The sequence below is a fragment of the Athene cunicularia genome, assembly GCF_003259725.1.
Source record: "Athene cunicularia isolate RWA chromosome 2 unlocalized genomic scaffold, athCun1 chr2_part1, whole genome shotgun sequence".
Classification (NCBI taxonomy): Eukaryota; Metazoa; Chordata; class Aves; order Strigiformes; family Strigidae; genus Athene; species Athene cunicularia.
In genome coordinates this window covers 76,035,933-76,055,242 of record NW_020799095.1, presented here as the reverse complement: position 1 = coordinate 76,055,242, position 19,310 = coordinate 76,035,933, and the positions used below count along the sequence as shown (strand labels likewise).

Here is a 19,310-nt window from a genome sequence, read left to right as displayed (position 1 = left end):
TTCTGGGTACAAATCTCAGTATGCATGAAACATAACAATTCAACACTGGTCAGCTGACAGCCAGAATACCTGGGTTGGGGAATAGATTCTGGTTTCTTGGCTCTGGGAGAGAGTATGCTGAGCGTGCCATGACCCAGAGTGGTGGGTTGGTGAAAATCCTCTGTCATCAGTCACACTGAAGCTTGGGGCCGCCCACTGCCATAAATCAATCAATCAGTCAATTATTTATTAATCAGGTACTTGCATTTTCATAGTTAATATAAAAATGGGCTCTAGACAATGCCTTTTCTATAATGATAATCTACCTTTATATTACACTGGGGGGTTTACTTTAAATTAATCCATCCTTTTTCTAAAAGGGGACATAGTAATCTGAAAAAGGCCTTGCCAATTGTACAGAAATAAATGAATCCCTGCTGAAAGATCAGCACTGCAAAATACATATGCTCATGAGCAATCTGAGCACATGAATAGTTCCTTCAAGTCAAGCCACTTTTTTTAGGAACTATTATGTTCTGGATTCAGAATTTAGATCCTTACTATAGGGTTTAAGTTCTGCGCAGACCTTTTCACTAGATAAATTTAACCTAAACCAGCATCTTTTTTGGGGATGTCTGACTGACGATAACCTTACCAGGAGAAAACCTAAATGATGTGTTCCAAGTCTATATGATAGCACGATGTAATTAACATTTTAAAAGGTGAGTAGGTATATTTTACTTAAGAAAGGGCTTTAGATTTTAAAACTCCTTGACGAGGGTTTTGAAGTTTATTGCTGGCAATTTTCACGGAACATTTAGCCATATAGGACCTGCTCACAGAATCATTGTTTTATTATTCTGAAAGTCACATGAAAAGAGAACCTTTTTCTAAATCCAGACTGGCTTAACTGCTTCTAAGACTTTGGGCAATTCTAAATATGTTTTCCAGCCAATGGCAGACAAGGCCATCTTCAGAGTGACTACTGTGACTTCATTAAATGCCTATCACAATAATATCCGTATTGTACGTGGCACACTACACGCTGAAGGACAACTGACTTTAACCGACTCCCTGGTTTCAAATAATCGTCGTATTTTTATTCATATGGCAGATAAATAGGACAAACATTTCAATTATTCTATGCAGAACAGAAATCTACAGTAATAAACGGGAAAGAAAAATAATTTCTACAAATTCATTGTGATCTCTACTTATATATTGTAGACAGAATAAGTGTAAACATAATGATAGAATGTAAACATTTTATTGGAGCCTAAGTGCTTAGGCAAAGCAAACCAATTAATAGAAAACATATTATTCCTGGCAGTTCCTCCAGCTCTTTAATATTAAACACATTTAATGCTAACTGAAGCTTGTTTTTCACTAATAAATTTTCTTTCCTGTTAAACTCATTCAGCACAACCCTTTTGCTCAAATTTCCTCATGTAATTTAACAAGCTATCTGTGTTTTGAGTAGTTGGTTATTTTCTTGAATACTGAGATAGGTAAGAGTTTACCAGCTACTGGAAATCTGCTGTCTTACAGTCACATCTGTATTTTCTAAGGTGTCCCCAAATCCTCAACCAGCTAATACCCTAGAGACTGGAGCGAGATCCAGTGTTATTGACTTGGAAATGGGTGTCTTTAAAAAATCACCGTAGTAGCTCCTTTCATCCTGCTTAGGTGGCTAAACATAAATGGAAGAGGACCTCTCTCTGGAGACTATAAGCGGCATTTAATTCCCCTGCTGACTGTACAGGTTACCAAGATACTTGAAGAAGAGGAATTTACCATGTCTCTGAAGCACAAGGACAAGCTGGATAGCTCATCTACCTGTTTTTTTCCTAAGTGCTAAGCCACTGACCCACCCACGAGGCCACTGACCATGTGACCATTAAGCACTCTTATAAACCAGATTTTAAGTATTCTAGAATAGACTTATGAAAACAGGGGCAGATAAATGAACATTTATGAAAATGTAAGTCTTAGTGGTAGAGAACAAAAAGATTTGAAAATGAAATGACATTAAAGTCACTCTTTGGGAGACAGTATTTAATCTACTTCTGAAAAATTGTCACGATCATCTCTTTCCTACTTGATAAGCTTTAGCAGCATTTAGAAATTAATCACACTACATAATCTAAACACTGTTTATATGAGACTCAAACTAAACCTTGTTTTCCTCTTGGTGGGATTTTTTTCCAGATTAGATTGCTGTTTCAACTATTGCTCAGCAAATGGAGAAGTATTTTCTGTGAACTCTTCCATGATGAAAGACCTGCAAGTTAAAATTTCTGTGATGGTGGACAACTCCTTCACTTCAAGACAAAATTAATTGCATCCTCTTGGTCTGTCAAGGTTTGTTTTTTTTTTTCCCCTCGATAATTTTAGGATTGGAAACATTTATGCATATTAAAACTTCTTCTTGTTGGACTGTGTTAGGATTATGACAAATTAACCATACTGGGGAGTGAAATCCTTTCCCTAAAGGACAAGCCTACAAAAGACAGTAAACAGTCACCTCACTGACAGATGTGAATGCTGACTATTTACTTTCTGTGCCTTTTCCATGCCAGCCCAGCCTAACAAGTCTATGTGTCCCACTGAAGCCACAACACAGGTATGAACTGGAAATCCTAGTACACTGGATAGAACCTGTCAGTGGAGGGTACAGAGTGTGACACAGCTCTGCAAACACAGTGCATAAGGTATTGCAAACTTCCAGAGCTTTCCAAGTGGAAACGGAGACAACAAAGTCAGTGCTTCCTCCTCCTTGAGCTTGTCGCTCAGGCAATAGGAACTTAGAAATCTATCCATTGTTCTCCTGATCCAGAAAAGCTACAGTCTCCACTTGAGCATTCCTTTCAGAAAATAAAAAGCTATTTGAGAAGAGACACCAACAGTTCAAAGAGTGCAACTCCTCTTGTATTAGCTATTAATAACTGGTCACAATGTTCCTGCTCCAGCAAACTGAATGAAAGCAACATGCAAACATGCAGTCCTTATTTTTTATAGAATATTGGGAACCCCAGGACACACTGGATGCTGCAGATTAGTTAGCCTGTCTCCTCAGTGAAGTTCAACTGGCTGCAAAAAATTCTGGCTCTTGCTTTTGGGGCCTTACAGAAAGGACCCATGAAATCAACAGGGCTTTCTCACTGCTTTCACTGGGAGCAGGATCAGCACACTGCAAAGAAGTTCCTGGGTACCAGAACAATGAGGTCTGGACTGTCAGAGCTACATTGCTTGGGGGACTTGTTCTGCCCACCTGCTCTGCCTTACTACTTCAACACAGCAAATGAGCTATCCTGAAACTCTTTTCCCAGAAATGTATCTCTACCTTAACTTGAGATTGAATTTTCTACGTCTCCCATCTTTGTGACTTGTGGAAAAATTTTGCATTTTTCAGAATAAAAAAGATGGATAGGACCTTAAAATTTTGTGCTGTCAAAAGATACTGTTTGTGTTCTTGGCCAGATATACTATGACATTGAGACAGAGAGCTACTTGATTTGGTTAAGAAAATTAACTGAGTCATTGCAGCTGTTGCTGCAGTTTTTGGCTCTGAAGGGCCCAAAGAAATAGGCAATGTCTGCCAGATACTGAGTGGCACAATGCAATTTGAGCACCCTACTAGTCTTCTTAAGAAACATACCTGAAGCTGAAATATGAAATCTGTTAAATTTGAGCTATTTTTTATCCAAAAGCTGATTCTGACAATGTCCTGAGAAGCTGCTTCATTTAGGTTTCACTACCTAACCCTTAGTTAAAGCTGAAGAGCTTGCTCACCCATGATGGGATTGAAGCTTGCAGGAAGACTGTATATACCCTGCTTAGGGCAGCCTGGATACTGGCAGCAGGTGAGGGACTAGTTTCTGACTCCTGAATTCTCTCCACAGCCAGAGTTTATCAGGGAGTGTTGCTAGTGGGAAATTGCTACCTATGCACTTCTTGGCTTTTAGTCCTTCATAGGTGTGGCAAGTCATTAGGAGACCATACCAATCCCCAACTCTGGATGGACTTTCTGTCAGTGCAGTTTCTAGTCTGCCAGCTATTGTGGCAGGTGCACCCACCCAATGAAAACAGGGCTTCTTGGCTGCTGAAGTGTAGCAGCTCCTGCCTGCCTGTTCTCGGGGCTCCATGGTAGTTGGGGCTTTTGGCCAATGGGAGCCGCTATTGACCACAGGTCAGATTCAGCCTGGACATCAATGGAGTCCCCTGGAGCAGCAGCTGCAGTGCAGGGCTCTCCCCTTGGGTCAGGATGCTGCTCAGGGAAACTCTCCAGGTGATTTGGGTCAGGTGATGCCCTGAGCAGGTTGTTGAGGTTGAGAGCCCTCACTTGTCAGGTGAGTGCTAGAGCGTTTTGGGTTGTCATGAAACCCTAGGAAGTTGTTCTATTCTCCTCTCGCAGACATTCGAACTTGTAATTTGTGGAGGGCTAGTTAATTGTGTTGGCAGTACATTTTTAATTTTTGGTGGTTGGATGTTTATTTGAGAGCCTCTGTAACAGCTATGTGATGATTCCTGTAATGTTGAGCAAAATTAGAAAAGTGAAAGAGGTTTTCATGCTTTTGCTGATGTTGTCATATTTGGACTAAATATACTGACTACTACTGTATCAGCATAAACATATATTGCCTTCCTTCCCCATTAATATAAAGGATAATACTTCTATTCTTTTTACATCTCTTTACAGTGAACATGTGGCTCTAAAATATACTACAATTCAAACTATTTGGTTACACTATTTCTCAAACAGTACAGTAAGTGCTGCTGCTTTTTCTTAAATGTGATGTGATGCTTGTAATTTCCTGGTATTACAATACAAAGTTATGCCTATCTGTGGGCCACCAATTCTTTGAAAGTAGTTGTATAGATACTTCAGTACACAGGAAGAAATTGCTGATGATTATGTAATGGGATTTACCTGCACTTCAAATAAGGCTGTGCAAGTGCAAGGTACTGAAAAGTGCTGATCATATTATACTGTCAACTGTATGTTCACTTGTATATATATTCTAATGGGAGAAAATAAGGATGGCGTTGACCTAGTGTCTTTATATTACATAAATAGCTGACTGTTAGTATAATGCAACTTTTCTAATTTTCCTATCATAAAACTATTATTTTCCAAACAGTGGTGAAACTTGGAGAGCCAGCATAATAGCCTACTACAAGCAAGTTTAATAGATGTTATTACTTTATAAACATCACTGTGTTTTATCAAACAGAAGTATTTTAAATAAACTATCTGAACATTTTGATTTGAGGAAATCATATTTATAGAAGGCTTAGCAGCATATGTAATGAGTATACCAATATGTAGCAGAGACTTTTGTGAAGCCTGTAGGAGTTAGCCGATATAGAGATTAATGAAATGCTTCATGACAATATAGACAATGTCTGCTATGAGTGTCCTTGAAGCTACCTCAAAGGCTAGCCTGCCCTATCTTCCATACCACAAATATGTATTTGTGGCCACAGAAAATGTTCTTTTAAGCATGCAAGGTACTTAGTACCGCAGGGTGCTTAGTATCTAAGTACATTACCAGGCATTCACGTTGGGAGCCAACAGAATGTCCTTTAGGTAGCAGTATACTCAGAAGCCACACAGCACATAGATTACCTCATGCATGGAGCAACCCCAGAAACTGCTTTTTCATCACAGCATATACAGATAGAAGGCTGGAAATGAGCCAGACATTGTAAGAACCTCTAGATTATGGTGCAGTAAAGTTCAGCCTCTACAGTGCACCCACTCACATACACAGAAGTCAAGCTATGCACACTTCCAGCGTGTTAGTTACTGCTTTGCGTCAAGAAAAGCCTACTCTAGCTCATGTTTGTTCCCACCTCTTAATGGGACAGTTGAGTACCAGCTTGTTACTTGGAACATCTTCGCATATGGTATCCCTAGGGCTGCCAAGGATGACTGAAAATACTGGAAGTGAACAATGGGAGAGACTCGGTAATCATCTTCCTTACTCCTCAGACTTGACACAAGCAGGGCTGGGGCATGCAAAAGAACAGCACTTCAAATGGAAGTTCAGCTTCTGCCAGTTTGAGATTTGGTGCATACATTTCACATAACTAAGTTCTTTTCTGTTGCAAAATACATACAACTCAGATTATACCACTGTGAAATTTTCCTACTTCACTATACTTATGCCTCAGCCTTAACTAGGACCTAAACTTTGTGCCACATGAAGTCTTAGCTCTCTTTGCTGATATTACAAATACAAATATCAATTAGATAAGATGTGAAATTACATGTAGCAAGAAGACCTTTGAGAACTGTATCTGCAGGGTGATACTCACATGGAATGTAATTCAGTTTTGAAATATTTAGCGAGAATTACTTTAAATGTTGTCATCTACTAAGTAGACACATTTTAACGACTGTATGGGATGTTGTTTCTCATGATCGTATTGCCGTATTGCAATTCATTTTAAGAGGTTAGCAGGCCTGTGGGAATGGTACTATAGACTCCACAGACTGAAAACTAAGTATATGATGCTACTGTCTGCCAGCTGATTGGAAGTGAAGCTATCAAATTTCAGCCCAGCTCAACATGTAACTGGTCCCTAAGCACCACTCCTTCAGATACTCTTGTTTACATTCTCATGAGGAAATTTGGGAGCTGAAGGGCTGGAAATCTGGTAATCACCTCAGGACAGGGTGGGGAGGAGTAAGAAGGAAAGGTACAGTAGAAGAACTTGCGCAGATTTGTTCTATGAACAGAGAACTTCACTCTCCAGGCCTGTCAGATCCAGCACTTCTTGTATGAATTCTTTTGAAAACCAAATTCATAGCCCTTTTTCACCGCCACAGATATTTTCAAAAGGTAATTATATGTTAAAAGTAGAAATGAGGGAAAAACTTGTAGGTCCAAGTATCATGTTTTAAACTAGGTGAATTTCAAGTCACATAAATGAGTCTAAAGACTCCCAGCCCCCAAATTTGGGTAACCATATGAAAGATGATAAATCTAGAAAAAGCCCAAGCCTTACCTTCTTGTAGAGACTTCTCAGGTCTCTGTACTGCCACATACTATTGAGGACCTGAGATGCTGCTTTCACCACTTTTGGCGAATGCCTGTTACACACATATATTAAAAAGGGAGAGAGAAAGAAATAGTGAGAAAGAGACTGTTAAGTACAAGGCTCCATTCATCCCAATTTTCAAATGCATTGCTATGGATTTAAACCCACAATTAAAGTGTTTCAAATGTACTGTAAGATCTTTGGTTGGCATCTTGGAGACCAAAGTGTTTTTAAGCAAGGGCAATACATGTTATTTCTATACTACTAATTATTCAGTGAGGAGCGAAATGTGTGTCCCTCAGCACACTGAGAACAAGAATTCATGCTGAGAGCGTAGTAAGAGGAATTGGAGAGGTAGGAATCGGCAAAATCGTCGAGGACCCAACTGGTATTATGTACGTCTAAGACGTCCTGGCTACAACTTCCGGCATAAAGGACAAGAAGTTAGAGCCAGAGTTTCTCTATAAGCTGCCAAACTTCAGCTCTTGACAGTGTGCTCAAGGCATTAAGTGCCTCTTATCAGTGGCCAAAAGAAACACTCTAGGTGGGTGATGAGCACTGTTTTTGAAGTGCAGAGCCAAGATGCAGAAAATCAACTGATTATAAAAAGGCATGAGAAATTTCATTAGGAATTCAAATTATGACTTGCATCTTGCTCACATGATTACCCTTTTATGATGGCAATACAACGTGATGTTGAAAACCATATATAACTTCACATGGACTTTCTCTTCAGAAAGGTTTTGCAAGAATCTATTAACGATTGTTACAGTCAGTTGGAGTCCTATTTGTTACCTATCCTCTTGGGATAGGTAACTTTAAAAAAAATCTAAAAAAAAAAAATATATCAGAGAGTATTCAGCTCAGTGAAGAAGGGTCAAATAGAAAAGGACCGTGAAGATAACTCAGCCCACTGAGGAAGCATACACTGTGCTGTACCAACAATACACACAGAGCAGTAGAGTGCTAGAAAACCTTGCAAAGGCCAAAGTCCAGAGGGAAGATTGACTGAGTTTGGGGCAGTCATTGAGGTGATTCATGTTTTACTCGGAAAAGGCACACAGATTGCAAAAACAAAGGGAAATCAGAAAACCAGAAACATATGTCACTGGTTTGGGCAGGAATTCTTCTCAGGGATCAGGCTGTGGTGCATCCTCTGATCTCTGAGAAGGACTACTGGGAGGCTGACACTCCAGCTGGTAAAGCAATGTTCATGACACAACTGATTCAATTAACATAAACAGTATTTTCCTGGTAATTTATTTGGTGGTTTTCCACCCTGGTCTTCCATTTCTCACCCAGAGTACAACAGTAGGTAGGTAATGGGTGAATAAACAGGAATATGATAAACCCTTTCAAGCATAATTGTTTTTATTATACTCCCAGCTGTACTGGCTAGTGGGGTGCTGGTAGCATGGAGTAACCAGGAAAATAACTGTGCCAACCATAATGTGAGTACTGAGAAGAAACAGGAACTATGCGAGGCCAGTATGGGCTTGGCCAGTATGACCTTATGAACATCAGTTCTATCATGCTGTCATACAGGGAAAGCACTCAAGCCCTGGGCAATTTTCCAAAGGATAGCGGGGCCAGCCCCACACTCCTGGCACTGATACATACCAGGATGCATGGCCAGGCTAGTATCCTGCACTTGTAGAAGCAGACGCTTTATACTGGACAAGACAAATTCATACTAAAGCATTTTACTGTATTAAAGTGTGCATGCCAGAATTTCCTATCAGTCCGACAATCAACAATTCTGATTTTTAAACAATGGATTATCTGTAAGAAACCAAACCAAAGCAATGGTGCACAATACTAACATTTCTGAAAGCTGAAAAATGGAACTTTCAATGAAGATTGGCATTTGTAGCACTGTGAGCTGACAGGTTTTCTTCTAGAACTGTGTAACCTGTAATAGTAATAACACAGGACCGCAACTCAAAGTACTTGAGAGGAGGGATACATATAACGATTTGGGAGGGCATTCTGGGATTATTCAACACTACCTGGGCTAAATACTTTCAGTCAACATAGATATGTCTTTCACATTTATGAGCTATACTTAGACAGGGAATTATACCCTTGGATCCTTCTAAAACTCCTCTTGACACTTTGAAAATTCCAGACTCAACAGGTATTAATAATCTCTACCAGATAATAAACAGGTAGACAAATGCATTATCCTGAGGAAAGACACATTCAACTTAAGAGAAATGGATATGAACCTGCTTGCACTATCAGTACATTTGATCTAGAAAATATAAATTAAAAATCTAAATAGATTTAATAATATTAAAAATGCAAATGTAAATAAATTGGCAGAGCATGGGGAGCTCCCACAACTGGAATCAAATACTTTTTTACACTATTAATTTTTACCCCTTACAGTTAGAATGTGAGAATGTTTCAATAATGAATTTGTTATGAAAAGAAAAAGGTGACAATAGAGGAAAAGAAATGTGATTATATTGGCAATGCTCCGATTACATAGGTGAGCATAAGTTCTCATACCAAATGTAGGGTGCATAAATCTTTCCTTCAGGTTGTGGCCTGGCTTTGTGAAGCTCTTTTAGAGCTCTGGTGCTGCAGTAGGCTGTGTGATGACAGCTTCAAGTAGGTGGACTGATGGGTTTTGTACACTACAGTGAAGGCTTTTTGTTTTCAAACTGCCATAGTCCCATGGCACTATACTTCTGCAGGTTGACAAATATGAGAACCAGGCTATCTGTTTTAGGCAAAAGAAGGATAAAGAGTGAACTCTTCATGAAGAGTGCGTACATAGGAAAACAGACAAGATGAAACCATAGCTGGTCTGGAAATGTCCCACTCGTGTAAGATTTCTGCATGTTTTGGTGCCTCACAAAGTAGCCTGCAGGTATCCTAATGCTCTCTCAGAAGCAAGGTGTTAGGAAAATCCAAGGATCCATTTTTCTACTATGCCCCACCTTTCCAGCAAGCTGGTGGCAGGGAAAAGGGTGCTGTGAAGAGGGACAGTGACTTTACATTCTTCACTCCCAGAGAAAGAGGAGCAGTAACAGAACTGTGGTGAGGTCCCTTCCTTTCACAGGATCCCTCCACCTGCATGTCACCCCTTTTGCAGGGTGCAATCCAACAGCTCTGGTCCCTAATGTTTATCAGGATCTTCTGGAAGTGCTTAGAGGTAGTGGTTACTGCAGATAATTACTCTTCCTTAAACTGCACATGCAGTGCACTCCATGCACTGCTGATGGTATGTCAAAAATAAACCACAGCAGAGACTTTTGCTACTGGCATTGTCTGTTTCTTGTCACCTTTCACACTGGACATATAATTTCTGATGAAACTAAAGAATTCAACTCACGATTGCACAGAGGAGGCAAACACATTCAGGTCTAGTAATAACTATTGGAGAGGTTAAAAAGGTGCAAGGTGATTTGCAAAACATACTTGTCTCCTTTACTCTTAGATATGCCAACCAGTTTCTCAATGCCGCCTGCGTCTCGTAAGGCCTTGGCATTCTCCATGTTTTTAGTGATGACTTCATGCAGAGTGCAGCAAATGGCAGTAACGGTGTCATCAGACATGGCCTTGCTTGCTGAGTTGTTGCTGTTGTTAGCGCCTGGCAGTCGGTGGACCAGATCCCTCATGGCATACTTGCCTTTGTTGAAAGAAAACGAAGGGAGAATTCAGAAGATACAGCAATAAAGGGTGACGGAGAAGAAGTACAGGGAAAACACGCAAGACTATTAGCACCATTTGAATCATTGCATGTAATCTAATTGGCTACTGATACTATTTTGGAGCAAGACACATTTATACGACTGTATGTTCAAGCGTTTCACACATTAGGGATTCTCTTGTTATTTCCATACTACATCAGTTGGAGACTTTGGATATGGCTACATCATGCCCTTAGGAGAATGAAATGATGATAGTAAAGGCCAAGTATATATACAAAGACAATCTGAATACCACAACCTACAGAATTTGGCAAGTCCTCATCTCCCGCCACACAACTCATAACTTGTTACTATAAATGAAATGTGCATCATTTGTTAAAAACACTACAATGATTGTAAAGCCAATGACATCGTTGTTATTTCTGAAACGTCTTCTCTTGAAGAACCGGTTTTGCTGTACAGGGTTAATTCTACACTACATGCAGTAATCTAAATGGGTTTATTAGTGTTTCTTAAACTATCGCTCAGAAAGGACACCACCTTTTCCCCACATCCTTCGTTGTATGGATGCTACTGACCCGAAAAAAAGCCTTCCTGACATATTCCTGATATTTAGTAAGGAGTTACTTTATATAACACTAACCTCCAGATATTAAAATCTCCTAAAATGAAAGGCGCAATGAATTTTTAAAATGGTCGCATTGAACTGAAGACATGAAAAAGAAATTCTGTTGATTACGGTTGGACTCAATGATCTTAAAGGTTTTTTCCAATCTAAATGATTCTATAACTATTATAACTTCTTTCATATTTAAATGAACAATTTTTTTTTTCCAGAATTGCACCTGAAGGCTTGTGAAAATGACACAAGAAGAGGTTCTGAGAAATTACATATATAGAGAGTTTAAATGTAAATATATATAAATGTAGGGCAGGGTTAGCACCAGCAGATACAGGAGAAGCCTCACAGCAGTTCTAGAGGGTCATTATTAGAGTAAAATGGCTGCTCAGTCCTTCAGTGTGATGAACAGAAGTTCAGAGAGGGTGAGGGCCTGACAAAGTTGTTGCTGAGGTCAGTGAAACAACTCTGAATCACCTTCAGTGCAGCTGTTCTGGGAATTTGCATACAGCAATCACCATGAGTGTATCATGCAGGATGAAAAGGACAGGAAAATTGGGGAAAATAAATATAATTAGTAATCTAATCTACATCACATTTTATGAATGAAATAATCAGGTATGATTATTGTATATAATATGATAATTTAATCAGATTTTTTGATAACTTAAAACAGTTCTGATCAATTAGTACTTGTGAGTACTTATTAAAAATCTTATTTCTGAATTCATAAATTGAGTTGTGTGTGTCCACATTCACAAGCAAAAGTAAGAGGAAAATCACATCTTTTAACTATAAAATGTTAAATTAATTTTGTTTTTCACAATTTTGCCTGCTGTGGTAGAAATATAGCCAGCCACTTGGAACAGAATGTTTGTAATACAGATAAAGACTAAAATCTCTGTACTAAAATGTTAAACTTAAAGGTTATCCAAAAGATTCTGTGGTGAGATCTTAGAAACTACTCACTCTGTATCATGTAAAAACATTCCTGATTATAAAAAGCATAACATTGCCAACAAAATGTGTGCAGTTGATTTGAATCTTACTGTATGCTGCAATACAAATACAAATCTTGTCCTTGAACAGTTTTATTTCTTTGCACTTAATATTTAATTGGTCATTTGCATTACTAGCTTTTCAGCAGTATTATTAATATCAGGTGTAGTACAGATGTTAATACCACTTCCTCTTTCAGAAATGGTTTGTCTGAACAAACTGAAAATCTTTTTTCCCCTACACGTATATGAAACACTGTTCAAGAACAGCCTGAAAAGCTATTTACATCTGCATCTATTTGTTCTATGTATCAAGAACACATTAATAGTTGCTTATCACTTACAGTGAGTACTTCAGTCTGTAGCACATAGTAAACTGAGATTGTGTATCAAAAAAAACCCAACCCAAATCCATGATTTGCTGTAGCTTTTACTCTTCTAGGGCAGTGTCTGCACTGGTCAAGAGTAAGTACAAGTAGATACATCAGATCAGCAAGACTTTCAGCTTTATTCTGTACACACATCCAGAACAGACCAATGTTCCTTTTTCCTTTTGTACCTCACTTAAAGTACAAGGAAGTGTCTCACCATTTCAGTCCCCTGGTGGAATCAGATGATAATGATTATTCCATTAGCAGCCAAAGACTATGTCCCTTAGCACTGAGTATAAGGAAATCTGGATGGCTGCCCCAAGCAGACTTCTTTCCTGGAACTGGTCTAGTATTTCAGGCAATAGCATTCACACCAGTACACATATCTAGACACACAAGATGCTTCTTACAATAAATAAAGGCTTTGCAGCTATCAGGAAAAGCTCAGGAAGAAAATGGGAATAAACACAACTAATCATGCTATAAGCATTCTGTACATGTTAATACTCAGCCGTTCTAACATTTCTGCTGTGCACAGAGTTGTTAGGCACGAAAAGATCAAATCATATTATACACTTCAAACCAGTAAACCAGGCTTTTTATAGATAATGTGTAACAGAGGGACAGTACAGCATCCCTTATTCTGAGTGGCTGTAGTAATTCCAGCTCAATAACACTATTCAATTCTTAATCAGTTGCATATTTACACTAAAATATATTTCGAGTGGTTTTGGTTCTTTTTTCTAAGGAAATGCATCAAATTTAGCCTTTGGATATAGAGTGCCAGAAGACTCACAGTGCAGATTTTGTAGACCAGCTGTGCAAGCTGGTGTCCAGTGTGGAGTCCTCCCATATCAGAACCCATAATGACAATGCCAGGCCCCTAGTCCTGTCAGGTGCTGCCTGTGTGGGTGACAGACTCTTCCTCGTCCCTGCCTTGTCCCAGAGGTGCAGCAAAAGCAGAGCTGCTCACATGTACAGGTAAACCAGCTGGCTGCACAGACAGGCATCACAGCTCAAACTGTCCTTCCAGAGGTTCACCAGACAAAAGGTGGCACAACCAGGTGGAAGAAGACAGGAGTGGCTGGGCTATAGAGCTGATCTAAGCCACTGCTTGCATGGTCTTAAATTCTATTAAGTGTAACTGTTAATGTATTTTCTATGGTTTTAGTACTTCAAAGACTTTGGTAGCTATTTGGAAATGTATTTGGGAAGAGAAAAACCCCTGTTGTTGCCATAAAATATGTGTCCTTAATTTAATTAAAAACATATGAAGTTATATTGAAAAAGGAGTACATTTGCTTTAATGTAGAGTTAAGTCATTAAAAGTTAAAAGTTAAGGAATATTCTTTACACTGCAGAAAACATTCCACGGTAACTTGCTTGCATACTATATGTGTTTTCTAAAACTACACATGTAGTTAGTTCATAAATTACTGTACTACATTCACAGAAAAAAAAGATCAGTTATCTGTTAACTTCTTTTATCTGAGTTATGTTCCTGATGCTTTACAATAGGCATGAAGGAGACAAGAGTCATGTTTTTTAGCATTAGCTATAGATTAAATCCTGCTCTAGTTTAGAGTGGTGTAAGTGTCGAGTAATGCCAATGAAAGCACAGCTACTGCTGCATCAGCCCTACACAGCTGACAACACATGCAATTCTTGATTTTTGCATTAGTGTATGTTACAATCTGTAGAGCGATTGCATTTAAAATTTTTTTTTGATGTTAAGAACCTCTTCTGAAAGCAAACTGAAACATATAATGGAAATTAATCTTGTAATGTCAGCAACGTTTTATCTAGCACTGCTAGTAGGAAGGCTGGGGAATTCAACTTGCAGCTCAAGAAGTCTCCCTAAATTGAAGAAGCAAGAACTGATGAGAGTCCTGGGAAGACAGGAGGATGTGTGTGAGAATGATTATTAAAAATAATTAGCTTTGTTAATTTTCATTACAGTTCATACAGAACTGCTTTGATCTACAAATAAATTGATTTTTCATTTGAGCAACATTGCACATTTTAAGACCCAAAAATGATTTGATGCTTTTAAAGAGGTTTTACATAATAAGATTAAACATAACCACCAGCTTGACAAGGAAAAAAGAAATCATATTTATTTGTACAACTTCACTCATAAAGGAAGGAAAAAACACATAATATAACCATAATTTGGGGGCAGTGTCACAGGAAGGGGTTGTCCAGTAGGTGTTTGGGATAGCATTTTTCTGACACTATACATTTGTTATTTTTCTAAGATCAGACTTCCATCACTTTTATATTGAGAGCAGGATCGTCTATCACCATACACTGACTTTGACTGTAAGATGATAATGTTTGCTTACTAAACATTTCAACAATGTAGATTTGATGTCTTTTCCCTTGCATGATTAAGTCTCATTAACACCTTAGCATATGCCTCTGTTACTTAATTTGGAAAACTTTTCCTTTCATAGGATCAAACTGATAGCTGTCCTAAGAAAGATTCTGCCTTCAGAGCAAAACAGTAGAGCAAACTATTCTTCTGGTAGATTTAACAGAAGAAAATCACCACAGGTAAGGTTACACTTCTGGAAATATTTTCTTACTATTGTCTTGAGACAAATTCACTGCTGATGTAACCCCACTGACTTGATTTTCACTTAGCTCTGAAAAATGGCTTTGACACATTGCCACATTTCTTAAATAGTTGTGACATGGCTCCTAGTTTGAAAGAACAAGAATAGGGAGATTAACCTTCTGAAAACACAAGAAACCTCAACAGGTATTAATTCAAACTAAGAACCCTGTCCGAGAGGTAGAGCTTGCTCTAATAAAAGTAACACATCACTATTTTTTCCCCCTCAAAGATACGTATTAATTCACATTGTGTAGCTAGTTAATATAAAATCAGCAAACTGCCACCATATTTTGTTGTACTGCTCCAGATATCCCATTCCAGAACTACTGGTGTCTGTATGTCAATATATGTGAATTTTGTTCCCTTTGTTCTAACACGTGTGCTCAACTTAAATTTCTAGACATATGTGTTTTTGTGCATTTTCATCATCCTTGTGTTTTCAATCCTATTCAACTTCAGTATGTTACAGTCTTTATGGAAAGAATATTACTGGGAGACCTTTTCTTACTACTTTCAATCTTGACTTAATAGATGTGCCAAAACTGTGTGCTTAATTTGGATGGAAGAAATTTTGATCATGCGTCAGTGCATTCAACTGACAGTCTAATAAGTTAGAGTGTATTCATCACATGATAGCAGTGGCAGGAGTACCACTACTTTATTTGATAAGTAGTTCATTTGTGCACCATGCTTTCTATTGCCAGATACCATTGTTTTAAGGTGCAATTTTAATCACTATTGGCACTAGTGTAGCACCTGAAAGTGCCCCTCAGGGTCCAGCTGTAGCTGTTCCAGAGGAACTCTGCCCCTTCTCTGGACACTGGAAATCTTCTGAGGTGCAAGAGGTTGTGTCTTAAAAGCCCACAAAAAAATTATTACGCTCAGTAAAATATGTAGCAAACTTTGGACTTGGATTGCCAAGGCAGTCAGTACAAGGTATTTTGTAGGCATCAGAGCAGCAGTGAACCCCAATGTCATTTAAGAGGATAGAGGTTTGTTAGTGTTCATAGGGAGATTTTCTTCTGTCACTGAAAGGGGTACTTGAGGGGGAAAAACTACCTGGAATTTTAAAGGCAAAGCAGGTTAAGAGGTAAGAAATGCTGTCAGACTGGGTCTTAGAGCCAAACATGTGCAGTTTTTTCTAGGACAGAGGAAGCAAACCCACGAAGATGAAGCTGGGTAATGCCAGAGCTGTTGGACCAGCAGTTAGGTGGATGGAAGGAGACAGTTACATTTTTGAAAGCAAGAAAAGCTGCAGTACTGAGGTTGAGAGACACCTGTCCCTGTGAGTAGATGAATACTCCTCAGACTTTGGGGAGCACTAGGAAAGGTGTGAGTCAAGAATAAGATATAACCTACCTGACATGGTAATGGTGGTTTATAAAGGAGTATCCCTATTTCAGAAGACAGAGCAGTGCTAACTGAAACAAGAGTCAGTAGCACCACGAAGTTTAATGCCCTCACTCAGCACTGAATGACTTGACGACCTCCAAACAGGCTTTTCACTGCAACCACCAAGCCAGTGACCTTGCTACCCACCCAGCTACATAACATAGTCTCCAGCACTGCCAAATGCAGCGTACATTGCACACGAAGGAACTGTAATTCACAACAGTTTGTATACAGCAGCTCTCTCTTCCCTTTGTCTGGTGACTTCTGGTTTGACATGATTTAAGCTGTTGACAGAGCAGATTTATGAAACTCAAAGGCAGTGGCTACTGTCAAACCCACATGGGCCTGGCCAGTGCTAGCTAATAGTTTATGATGTTGCTTATCACAACAGGTCAGTTTCTTGTTCCTAAGACCACTGTGCATGAATTAGCATTGGAAGAGAAAAGTGGAAAAAATCCCTGAGGAGTAGGACTGAAAAGCATGGGCCCCATCACTTCCAGCAAGTGACAGAGAACAGAGGATTTTTGGTCAGTTTGGGATTTAGGTGTAAAAGGAGAGATAAAACCATTTTTAGCCATGTAGGGGGCAATTCATGTGTCCAAAAATAGGGGGCTAATTGCAGTTTCAAATTTCTTTGGGTATCTGCACAGAGGCAGCAGACCTATGGAAGATACACAGCCTTCTGGGAAAGCTGATGGAGACAAGGTGGGATACCCTATGGTCTTTAATGTTCAATGCTTATCTTTCAGGACCTGCATCTCGCTGTCACTGTTGGGCCAAAGTGTTTTTTAGGTACTCAAGTCCTTTTATTTCTTATGTTAGCGATGGACACAAACATTTATAATCTCTGGCACTTCAGAGTAAATGCATATGAAGACATTTTACTACATAGTATTAATTTGACTATAGTACTGCAATTATCCCTATCCAAAAAATTACTATCTCAGCTCAATCATTTGTAAGGGAATGAGTGATGAGTTAATTTAGACTGGTTTGAGTAAGCACCTCAAAACTCATGGGCTGGAGCCACTGCTTTAGCTGCTCCAGATTAAGCCTAGCCTGCCAATTAAGTTGGGATAATGAGTGCTTTGAGTTAAAGAACAATGCCAGATTTCACCTCCTTGCAGGTTTATTTGAACTGAAATTTTAAGACTGTAGAGATAAATTGTTTTTTGAGAAGACAGAAGGAATAAAACCAGTTACACACATATGCCCTCCTGTGCCCCCAAGCACTAGGTGCACTTTGCTCATGGCTGCTGAGACAGAACAAAGATCAGGTGGGGGTCTCAGATTCCCTCTTCCCTTCAGAAAAATGATACACACTTTTCAGTTTTCCACCACCTCTGATGACAGGCAGGAAGATTTCAAGATATAAGATTGGTATTTGGTATGGACCACAACAAAAAGGAACAGTATCTTCCCTGATGCATTCATTACATGTGACGTATCTGATTTTCTTTTTTAAAACCTTTTTTATCAAGAATAAATTCAGCCACGGATAGTGTAGCACATAAAGCCCCACAGGGAGCAGGAATGGTCATCTTTTACAGTTTCAGGGAAGAAACCCTCAAACTTTCATAGCATGATGAAAGTACATGAAGCACCAATATCTGTGTTGGCAATGTCAATTGAGATTTGCTTGTAAAAGAATCAAACATCCCAAAGCGTAAACAATATAGAAGCTTTCATCTTTTGAAAAAGATTAAAGATGCTGGTTCTATATTTTGCAAGAGAGAGGTATGGCATGAGGAGACCTAGGAATGACAAAGGGCACAGCTGTAACAGGGATGGAAGAGCAGTATGTATAGAAGCTAGTAGCATTGGACAAAGACAAAAGAGAAGCATTTTGATATTTTCACCCTGAACATGCTGTGGGAAATCATAACTGGGTGCAATGCAATCACTGCATTCCAGCAAATCGCTTTCTCAGATCCATGATCCTTCACAGGTTTTCTTTCATGTAGCAGCACTTTAACCCAGCCACCTTCCTCCTTCACCTTCTCCGCTTCCAGGTATGTAACTCTTCCATTTCATATATTTCCTGCTTTCCTCTGGCTGATCATTTTTCTTGCTTTCAACTCACCTTCACAGGGCTGCCCCTTCTACCCTCTACTACATGACTGATATTTTTTCTTCCTTGAGCTCTACCCCCTCAGCCCTTTGGGTCTTAACCGCTAAGCTTTCATGTGCCTTTGCCTTCTCTTGCATATCTGATATTTAAGTGTATATCTCTGCACCTGCCTTATCTGCCAAGCTCTGCCATTCTCTCCTCATATTGGTTTAAACACCTTCAGTTTGATGCTCGGCTAGATCCTGTTTTTGTTACACCCCTGCATGTCCATGACTCCCTCCCCAGGCTTCTGATCTTTAATGTTCTGAACTAAAGGAAATTTTAGCTAGCTTACAAGAGTAGATTTTAGACTTGAAAATACTGGTGTGTTTAAAAGCTATTGCTCTTGTACTACTATTGTTGTTTGTCTTGTACATCTCAATTCCATAGACAACTATCTATTTAATCTACTGTTACTCCTAATACTGATGTTACTCCTCTCTCAATGGAATACCTTCATATTCTGCATTTCTCTCACACAGCAAGACTGCAGATATTCAGGCTTTATACCA

The 19,310-nt window shown here is 39.1% G+C and overlaps 1 protein-coding gene across 7 annotated transcripts in view; it reads right to left on the bottom strand.

Moving 5' to 3' along the window:
• LOC113476639 (catenin delta-2) overlaps positions 1 to 19,310 on the bottom strand; it is a 266,375-nt gene that overhangs the window by 29,597 nt on the left and 217,468 nt on the right. For 4 of the 7 annotated variants that reach the window (XM_026842471.1, XM_026842466.1, XM_026842469.1 and 1 more), the window contains 3 exons: positions 10,456 to 10,666; positions 6,994 to 7,078; positions 70 to 195 (listed from right to left, as the gene is read on the bottom strand). In XM_026842471.1, coding sequence (XP_026698272.1) covers positions 70 to 195; positions 6,994 to 7,078; positions 10,456 to 10,666 — 422 coding nt within the window. The remainder of the gene's footprint in view (positions 1 to 69; positions 196 to 6,993; positions 7,079 to 10,455; positions 10,667 to 19,310) is intronic. The other 3 variants (XM_026842472.1, XM_026842467.1, XM_026842468.1) reach the window with 1 other exon arrangement.